Source organism: Vicugna pacos, chromosome 12, assembly GCF_048564905.1.
Source record: "Vicugna pacos chromosome 12, VicPac4, whole genome shotgun sequence".
Taxonomy (NCBI): domain Eukaryota; kingdom Metazoa; phylum Chordata; class Mammalia; order Artiodactyla; family Camelidae; genus Vicugna; species Vicugna pacos.
The window spans coordinates 57604240-57613802 of NC_132998.1; the positions used below are offsets into that span (position 1 = coordinate 57604240).

At 51.3% G+C, this 9563-nt stretch overlaps 1 protein-coding gene across 4 annotated transcripts; it reads right to left on the minus strand.

Annotated features, from left to right (window-relative positions):
- On the minus strand, positions 1 to 9512 carry ANKRD54 (ankyrin repeat domain 54). Of its 4 annotated transcripts, XM_072973487.1 has the most exons (9): positions 9054 to 9512; positions 7523 to 7570; positions 4579 to 4677; positions 2540 to 2611; positions 1999 to 2046; positions 1799 to 1923; positions 1475 to 1582; positions 1045 to 1115; positions 1 to 234 (listed from the first exon to the last, which is right to left on the minus strand). In XM_072973487.1, exons 1-9 carry the CDS (start codon positions 9376 to 9378, stop codon positions 66 to 68), a joined length of 1065 nt encoding a protein of 354 aa, XP_072829588.1. In that variant the 5' UTR covers positions 9379 to 9512; the 3' UTR covers positions 1 to 65. The 4 variants fall into 4 exon arrangements, with proteins under 4 accessions (XP_072829588.1, XP_072829589.1, XP_072829590.1 ...); XM_072973488.1 differs by lacking the exon at positions 1999 to 2046; XM_072973489.1 differs by having other exon boundaries at positions 1 to 1115.
- Positions 9513 to 9563: the final 51 nt, after the last annotated feature.

Sequence of the window (9563 nt, forward strand, 5' to 3'; positions counted from 1 at the left end):
TAGAGGCTTAAAACCACGCATATTTATTCTCTTACGGTTCCGGCAGTCAGAATCTAAAATCTGTCTCACTGGGCTAAAGTCAAGGTGTCAGCAGGCTGGTTCCTTCTGGAAGTTCTGAGAATCCATTTCCTTGCCTTTTCTAGCTTCCGGAGGCCGCCTGCATTCCTTGGCTTGTGACCCTTCCCCGCATTACTCCAACTTCTTGCTTCTGTCACCGTTATCTCCTGCTTCCCTCTAATAAAGGTCTTGTGATTACACCAGGCCCGCCTACATAATCCAGGATGATCACCTTGTCTAAAGACCCTTCATGACACCTGCAAAATCCCTTGTCATATAAGGTACTGTTCACAGGTTCCTGGATTAGAACATGGCCATCTTGGGGGCCACTCCTCAGCCTACTACAACAAGGCCGTGGAATGGCTACGCCCTCCTGCTGTTTTCAGTGATCGGGAGAGAAAGGGCTGGGGATTTTCTGCTTTGGGTTCAGCCGGGTCCTTCCTAACCTTGTATTTCTAAGGTCTAGGCTTCACCAACTCTCCCCTTCCAATCGGAGAAACTCACTGCCATGCTGCCTCGAAAGTCAGGTGACAAGTCTAGACCTAAGTGCTGGTGAGGGGTGCAGAGCCAGCCAAGAAGCCCCCGAGGCCAGAGGGTGCCTGCTCTGAGCCCCACCCTCCTGGCTGCAACAAGCCCATGGCTGGGAAGGGACCCACAGAAGGCTCTGGGGCCTTCTGAGGGCACCAGGGCGGCCGTGGGACAAGTGAGGCCTGCGAGGACAGCGCATGTTGGCCAGAGCTGAGGTCTGGCTGCAGTGCTGTGGGAGCCAAAGAAGCTGGGGGCTGTGGTCCCAGCCCGCAGAGATGCTAGAGACCATGGCTGGGAGCGGCTCTGAGTTTGGTGAGTGAGCATCTCTGCCTCACAGCAGCAGAGGTGAGGGCCGCAGCAGACAAAGTCCCAGGCATCGGGCTTTTTTTTTTTTTTTTTTTGTAAAGCGGGGCAGGTAGGGGAGCGGCGCAGCAGGAAGGCGGGGGCCTCTCTTGCTACCTCTTCTCCAGGTTCTGCATCTGCAAGCTGAGGGAGGTGAAGCTGGCCAGGAGGTCGGTCACTTCATCCACCTGCAGGGTGAAACCGAGGCTCTGTGATGGGGTGCCCCAGGTTTCCCCCACAACACCGCAGGCAAGACTGCAGGCATGGAGGCAGGAGCTGACTCTCCTCCCAGGGCACGTGGTGGCTTCACTATGACTACAGAACAGCTGTCCCAGGGTTAATCCTTGATGCCGGGTATTCTCAGACTGCCCGAGAGAGAAAGGCCACAGATGCTTCAAAGGCAGCAGGAAGCTTTGAGGTCCACAGTCGGCTGCCACCCCCTAGCCACGCCTCTTTCTCCTGCGAGCTCTGGCTGCGGCAGAGCAGGGATGGGCTGGCCCGGAGGCTCCTGCTAGGCCCTGGCTCTGGCCCGGCAGCTGTGGCTCACCTGCTCTTTGGTGCTTGTCATCTGGAGGCGGGTGCAGAGGTCGTCCAGCCGCTCCCGCTGCTCATGCCGCCCCAGGCGCTCCAGGTACTCCCTCAACATCTGGATGATCTGAAATAAGAGGGTGGGCTGAGTGCTGGCTTCTAACTAGGAGGCACAGAGAGGCCCAATGCTGCTGCCAAGAGGCACAGTGGAACAGGTACCAGCTGGGGCCCACGTGAAGTGACCCAGGAGCCCTGGCACCGGGGGCTGGTGTGTCTGTGGTTTGGGCAGCACGTGACCAGTGCTCACTTGGTGTTGCAGGCTTAGCCCGAGGTGGGCACTCACCTGCTTCACCTCCAGCCGCACAGCCTCCAGGCACTGGGAGTGGCCTTCCTGCAGGATGTTGAGCTTCGACTTAGCCAGGTGCAGGGGTGTGCGGCCAGCTCGGTCCAGGGCATCTACACGGGCGCCTGTGGGAGCAGGCAGAGGTAAGCATGCCGGGGGTGTGGGTGAGAGAGGAGGGAGAAGGGGAAGGGACCACATACCTCCTCGCAGCAGTGTGGTGATGACAGGGACATGGTTGGTGCAGGCAGCTGAGGAAGAAGGGCAGGGATGGAGAGTCCAGGACCACCAGGCTTGGTGCTGTGTCCTGGCTCTGAGTGTCCCGGTGCCAGGTCATGCCCCCGAAGAAGGCATCACCGAGGCAGCAACTGGGCAGGACTCAGCAATCAAACTCCCTCCCTGTCCAGTTTGGGAAACTGAGGCTTGGAGATGGGACCTGCCTCCCCATGAGCCACGGCGTGAATCAGCCATGGGGCAGGAACTGGCTGCAGGTCTCATCTCCCCCAGCAGAGCTGCTGCTAAGCCAGTTTAGGTTGTAAAATCAGCTCTGCTCAGGACACAGCCAACCAGTGACTGATGGGGAAGGCTATGGGACACAGCCTGGGGGAGTGCAGCCCTGGGGGCTCAGGCTCCCTCCCAGTAATAGGAGAGTCTGCTGGGAGCCCACAGGACCCCAGGCTTTCCATCAAAGGCACCTGTCTGTGCTGCAGAGAAGGGTGTCATGGCAGCTTGCCCGGCACTTACCCAGGTGCAGTGGCGTGTTCCCCAGCCCATCTCGCTGGTTAGGGTCGGCTCCGTGGTCCAGGAGCAGCTGCACTAGAAACAGGACAACCCAAGAAGGGGTTGGGGGCTTCTATGGGCAGCACCCTAACCCCCACCCCTAACCAAGCTGAAGAGACTCACTCCAAGTGTGGAACACTGAAAGCCAACACAGTTCCCTACGTTGTCTCGTTCACTCACTTGCTTGCCCATGAGGCTCATGCGCAGGACACTGAGGGCCAGGAACTGAGGGTTCTGGGAGGGCCCCTGACCCATGCAGGTATTAGGCAACAGAAATTTTAAGAGTTAAAGAAAGTTCTCCTAACAGCAGTGGCTGCTAGTAAAGGCTCTTAAGGGCATTTCCTCTTCCCTCCACAACCAAGCACCACGGTGGGAATTAGGTCAACAGAAGATGCTGTGCACCCGCTCCTTCAGGGTCTATAGGCCACCTCAGGGGTGGGCTGTGCTATCACCGTGGCTCACCGATCACCCAGATGGATCTGCAGGCAGACTAACTCATCGGAGGAGGCCAGCCTGAGCCTCACAACATATACAGAAACAAATTCAAGAGGGATCAGGGATCTAAGTGTGAAAGCTAAAACAGGCCTATAAAAGAAAACAGGAGAATATCTTCACAACCTTGGGATAGGCAAAGGTTTCTTAAATAGGTCACAAAAGTACTAGCCATAAAACAGAAAAGATTGATAAATTGGATTCATTAATATTAAGAACTTCTGTTGAGGGAGAATAGTTCAGTGGCAGAGCACACACTTAGCATGCACGAGGTCCTGGGTTCAATCCTCAGTACCTCTGTTAAAAAATTTTTTAAATACATAAATAAATAAACAAACCTAATTACCCCCCCAAATAATAAAAAATGCAGTAAAATAAATCTATAAAAAAATTAAGAACTTGTGTCTATCAAAAGACATTTGGAGAACAAACAGATAAGCTAGGAAAAAGTCGTCTACATTTAATCAATGATTTGTATCCAGAATATACAAAGAATTTCTACAAATCAATAAGAAAAAAGATAAGTAACTGTTTTTAAAAAAAATGGACAAAAGACTTGGGCAGATACTTCACAAAAGAGGAAATGAAAATGGCCAAAAAATACATGAAGATGTGCTCAATGTTATTGGTCATCAGAGAAATGCAAGTTAGACCACAAAGAGATACCACTATACCAGAAGGGCTAAAATTTAAGAGACAATAACAAGCAATGGCAAGGATTGGTGGGAAGATGTGGAACTTCTTACACTGCTGGTGGGCGTGGAAGTGGGGAAAAGTTTGGCAGTACCACTAACGCTGAACATGTGTGTGCCCCAGTGACCCAACAATTCCACTCCTGTGTTTGTATCTAACACAGGTAAGTGCTTCTATCCACAGAGTCATACATACAAGAATGTTCCTAGCAGCTTTGCTCCTAACAGCCCGAACAAGGAAACAACAGACAGCCATTAGTAGTAGAATGGGTGAACTGTGATCCGTCACACAATGAAACACCACCATCCGACAATAAGAACGCACGAAATACTGTTACACAGCCTTCAGGGATGAATCTCAAGGATGTGATTTTGAGTGAAGGAAGTCAAGACACAGAAGAGTGCATACTCTGTGCTTCCATTTATGTGAAATTCAGAAACAGGACAGATTGATTTATGGTGAACAAAGTCCACGTCGGGGTAAGGACAGGAAGGTGCATGAGGAAGGCTGCTGGGCACGGTGGTTACATCCAGAAAGTTCACTGTTTGTAAGTTATACCACATCCAAAAAGGACTTCTGTAGAAAGGCGGGGGGGGGGACTGCTGTCCCACTGCTGCCCTTAGCACTGAGTAAATGCTGCCGGAATGTCTGGAAGGGTGTCTGGCAGTGCCACTTCCACAGGCTAAGGGAGTCAGATGGGCCTGGCCTTCCTTATATCCGCACCCCTCGTTTGGCAGACAGCAGATCTTCCCAACGCTGGTGCCTCTGGGGTGATGCTACTTGCCCAGCCCCACTCTGCCCCGCTCCCCAGGACTCACCAATCTGGTCGTTGCCGTTGCAGGAGGCGAAATGCAGAGCAGTGCGGCCCTTGTCGTCAGCTGCGCAGGGATCCGCGCCATCTTCCAGCAGCTGCTGCACTGACACCACCAAGACAGAGGGAGAAAGTAGAGAGAGAGGCAGTGTTAGCCAAGCTGCAGCCCCCAGGGGATGGAGAGAGGTGCCCTTTCAGGCAAGGCATCGATAATGTTGGGAGAGCTAGTCCCTTCTGGATGCTGGCCCCCCAGGGACTGCTGTGCCAAGGGACTTGTTCTCCTGAGGACACAACTGATTCTGAGGGTCACAGATCCTGGGTGCTCAAACTATGCATCTAGGGGTAGAACATCACAAAAGGCTCTTGGCCCTCAGCGTCAGGAATTCTGGAGTCACGGAAATACCCAGCATAGACTTTGGCCCCACCTCTCCACCTGAGTGTGGATACACATCCATTCCGGCTGGACACAGCTGCCTAGGCTGTTGGCTGGTGCTTAATTTGCTCATAGAAGGCAGCCCTCTAGAGTGGACAGAGCACAGGTTCTGCCACACAAAGCCCCAGGCTAAGCCAAGCAAAAAAGAAAGGAGTTCACTGCCAACAACATGGGGCAATGGGAAGAGCTGGACTGGCTGTAGGAAGGCCTAGACTGGGGCCCCAGTTCACCAGCAAAATGGGAGTAATCTCCGCCCAGCCAATCTCCAGAGCTGCTGTGATAACAGTAATGGATATAAAATTCCTTCCTTGAAAAGTGCAGAGCCATTATAAAATGTGAGGCATTATGCATTACATTATAGTACGTGTCCGACTGAAAGGCAGAAATTGCTGCCAAACATCATCCTAGAGCAAGCAACATTTTAGTCTCTCTCTCTCTCTTTTTTTTTTTTTTTGAGGTTTAGCATCAGTCCTTAATGCTGTCATGCTGCGCGCTGACAAGTCACATGCTTTGGTCTTGTGTTGGCAGTGGCAATTTACAATGAGTTTAAAGGTCGAACCACCAGACTGGCCTGCAGGGACAGACGCTTGTTCTAACTCCACTTCCCAGGTTCCTTCTGAACTCCATCATGGCCCTATACATGGAGCAGCAGCTGCAGTGGACTGGTTTTGTTTGAGTGCACACCATGGAATTATAAAAACATATTTACAGATGTTCCACAGTGCTCCTGTAATCCTTCTAAGACGAAGCCCAGATACCTCCTGCTCCATGAATCTCTGTCTCCTCCCTCAAGTTAGCCACTCCCTCTCCTGTATCCCCATGGTGCCCTGTTCATCCTGCTCGTATTAACATGCTCCGCTCTTTTAGAGTAACTGGGACTGTACACCAAGGACCAGCCAGGCGTCAGGTACATGTCTGCCAAGCTCCTCGACCACCCAGCATGGTACCACGTCCATGCTACAGGCCAGGAGACGGACTCCAGCCTAAGCTAACAGGAGGCCAAGCTGGGAGAGAAACCCAGGTTTCTCTGATTCGAGAACTTAACACATGTCTCTGGTTGTTCAGGGGGTTTTATTTTGGAAATGGTGTTGCTTTATATTCTTCCTTTCCGAATATGTTAGAGGTTTTTTTTTTTTGTTTTATCTTGATAACTTGGACTAAGATATTACTTGTCCTGCTCCATGAATGAAAGTAGAGAGAATTGAAAAGCCCTCCAGTTTCCAGGCCTGCTCACTGTGCTCTACCAGGGGTAAGGGACCCACTTCAAGGCTCATGGTGGAACACCCAGCCCCCACAGGTAAGTGACCATCTCTCCACACCTGTTGTAAATGGGCTCTCCTATTCCACAGCCCTCAATCCACGCTCACCTTTTATCTGTGGACCATAGCATCCCACCACCAAAACTGTGAGGTAGGCAGAATAACAGCCCCCAAAGATGTCCACACCCTCGTCCGCAGGATTTATGGATATGCTAGCTTTCATAGCAAAAGGGACTTTGCAAATGTGATTAAGGCTAGGGATCTTGAGCTAGAAGATTATCCTGGATTATGCAGGCCAAACCTAATCCCAGGAGTCTTTAAAATCAGAGAACCTTTCCCTGTCTTGAGAAACCAGAGATGACAGCATAAGGACTCAGTCTGCTATTGCTGACTTGGAAGATGGAAGGAGACAACTGTGAGCCAGGATGGCGAGTGGCTTCCAGCCAGAAAAGGCAGGGAAACAGAGTCTCCTCCGAGTCTCCAGAAAGAAATACGGCCCTGCGGACACTTTGATTTCAGTCTGATGAGACCTGTGTTGGACTTCCAACCTACTGAATTGTATGATGATAAACTTGTGTTGTTTCACACCACTGTGTTCATGGTTATTTATTACAGCAGCCATAGAAAACCAATACACCACTTTTTCCTGATTCATAGAAAGAATTCAGAGGATAAAATTAAAAATATTTTCCTATACTTTATCTTGGATCTTTGATGCTCTTACCGCTCTGTCAGCTAGTGAGCAGTGAAGAGCAGTAACAAAAAAACCAAAGTGGTGTCGTGCTAGGAGCCCTCCCATGCCTTTGAGATGTTCTGGCAACTGAAGTTTGAGAACCAGTCACTCAACTACCACAAAGCCTCAGTGAGCAGTTGAAGGTGGTGGCTTGGGGCAGATGGTGGCTCTCCTGGCGGTTTCAAGGTGACTATTCATTCCCACTGACCAGAAATTCCAAAAACCTCCTACTCTGCTACTGGATGCCAGGGATACAAAAGCAGACGTGGTCCCCGCCATCAGGGAGCCCATGGGGTGATAAACACTATGACATCAGGAAGTACAAGGTGACAGGGAAAGCAGGGAAGAGTGAGCATCTAAGCCAGACTTGTCGTCTGCAAGGTGACTGCAGTGATACAATAAATAGAGTAAGCCTGGTCCAAAGGGTGAGCTGGCAGAATTCAAGCACTGTCTTCCCAGGTATTGGTTACCTGGATTTTTCCTTCCCAGCCCAGACCATGGAGCTGGACTCGCTCTGCACACTCACCTGTTTCCACATCGTTGGCATTGGCTGAGTCCCTTAGCCTCTTCAGAGCTGTGAAGAGAAAAAGAGTGCCAAGTAAAAAAAAAAGCAAACAGCAACAGCCATGATGAAGCAGAAAGCGATGGCTTCCTAGTTACCCACCATTCAGCCACAGTAGCATCTAAAGAGAGAAAGGTGCCAGGATACAGGAGCCACTACCCTGGGAACAAGGACAAACTTGAAATGTGACACAGCTAGTGCAAAAGCCACATTTTGTAGCAAATCCTCCAAGGCCTTTGGAGCCAGATCTTGGCTCTGCCACTTGTCGTGGCGGGGGTGACCTTGAACAAGTTAGTTAAGCCCCCTGGGCCTCAGGTCTATCATCTGCAAAACAAGGCTGAGCTCCGTCCTGACAGCCCTGAGTTGTGGCAAAGACAAAATGAGATGATTTACATGGAATGCTCTTTGTGAGCTGGTTACACAGATAATCTTATATTCTCCTTCAAAACAGGCCATTCCCAAATGACTAACTGAAATTTGGTAATTCCTATGCAGAAACTCTCTTCTCCACAATGGCACTGCCTCTGTATTAGCGGCTAATATAAAGCAATGCCTTTATCATCAGAGAAATGGTCAAAAATTGCAATTCATATACATAATAATTCCTTACATTTGTATAGCACTTTATGGTTTATACAGCACTTTCAAGTTCTCATTTAATCTTCATAACACCACTAAGATATTAGTAGGTTCCAGAAGGACCCTAAAAGTCCCCATTCTTCAATCTTTCAGGGTGTTGGTTTCCATGGCATCCATAAAATGTAGGAGACAATATGGCAGAAGTGCCAAAGTAAGAGTTCGAGTCTGGCAGACCTGGGTTCTAATACCAGCACAACCAGTTTTTAGCTATGTGACTTGGAGCAAGACAATTTCTTTAGCCTCAGTTTCCTCTGCAGTAAAATGGGAACAGTATCTGGATCTCAATGAATTATCATGAGGATCTGAAGTGATCACATGTCACCCAGCAGTGTTTGGCACACAACAAAGGCAGAATAATACCTATACATTCTTCACCTTACTTAACTCTGGCAACAACACTGTAAAGCATACTGTACCCGTTCTACAGACGAGAAAACTAAAGTGAAAGGTTCTATAATTTGCCCAAGGCTTCAACGAGATAGAAAAGTCCAGTCCAGGTCTGTGCATTTAAAGAAGTTGGTAGGACTTAGCTAAAGGTTCTGGCCTCCAGTCTCTGATGTGAACGTATTCTCCAGTACCCCATTTATTTTCTACAAATAAACACGTGGAGTCAGGAAAAGTTTCTATTCATAAATTACCAAATGTAAAAACCCTCCAGGACTGGTTCTGAGCAGGAAGACTTTTTTTAAACTCACAGTCCTTAGCAGGTTTACTACTACTATTAGTCCTGAAAGGAGATTCAGGGGTCACTCGGGGCCCGTGGCTCAGACGTCGAAGGACCATCCTGAGCGGGCGGGTGCGGTCAGGGCCCGGTTCTCTGCTGAGGGCCAGCCCCGCCTCCCGCCGCGCTCCTCACCGTGCACCTCCTTGCCAGTGGGCCCGAGCCGGCGGTGGGGCCTGGCGGCGCGCCTCAGCCGGCCGGCGGGAATCTTACAACGCAGCTCATCGCGGGGCGCCGCGTCCTGCTGCCACAGGACGTGGAGGTAGCGCAGCGGGGACTGGGCCCCGCCGGACACCCGGCCCGGGAGGCCTGCGCCGCCGCCCAGAGCGGACCCGAAATCAGCAAAGGAGAAGAGGCCCTCGGGGCCCGTCAGCGGCTCCGGCGCCACCGCACACTCGCCATCCGAGCTAGAGCGGCCCGAACGCGGCTCTTCGTCCGCGCCCCTGGCTGCGGCTGCCATGGCAACGGCTCCGCGCTGGCTTGGCCGCCGGAGCCTCGTTCCCGACAGACCAACGGACCAGCTTCCCTCCGCCCTAAGCCTCCCTGTCAGCGGGCGAGCAGGCGGGCAGGGCCTGCAACCACAGCAACCGAACAGGGGGCGGGCTCAGGCTGCTAGCTGGGCCGTTCCGGACCAATGAAAACCCT

What these genes read in the sequence shown, in the direction of transcription:
- ANKRD54 (XM_072973487.1), bottom strand. Translation starts at nt 9,378, where the DNA reads ATGGCAGCCGCAGCCAGGGGCGCGGACGAAGAGCCGCGTTCGGGCCGC. An exon ending in GAACACGCCACTGCACCTGG is followed by an intron (nt 2,047 to 2,539) that starts GTAAGTGCCGGG and finishes CTTCTTCCTCAG; the next exon opens with CTGCCTGCACCAACCATGTC. An exon ending in TGACAAGCACCAAAGAGCAG is followed by an intron (nt 1,116 to 1,474) that starts GTGAGCCACAGC and finishes TTCACCCTGCAG; the next exon opens with GTGGATGAAGTGACCGACCT.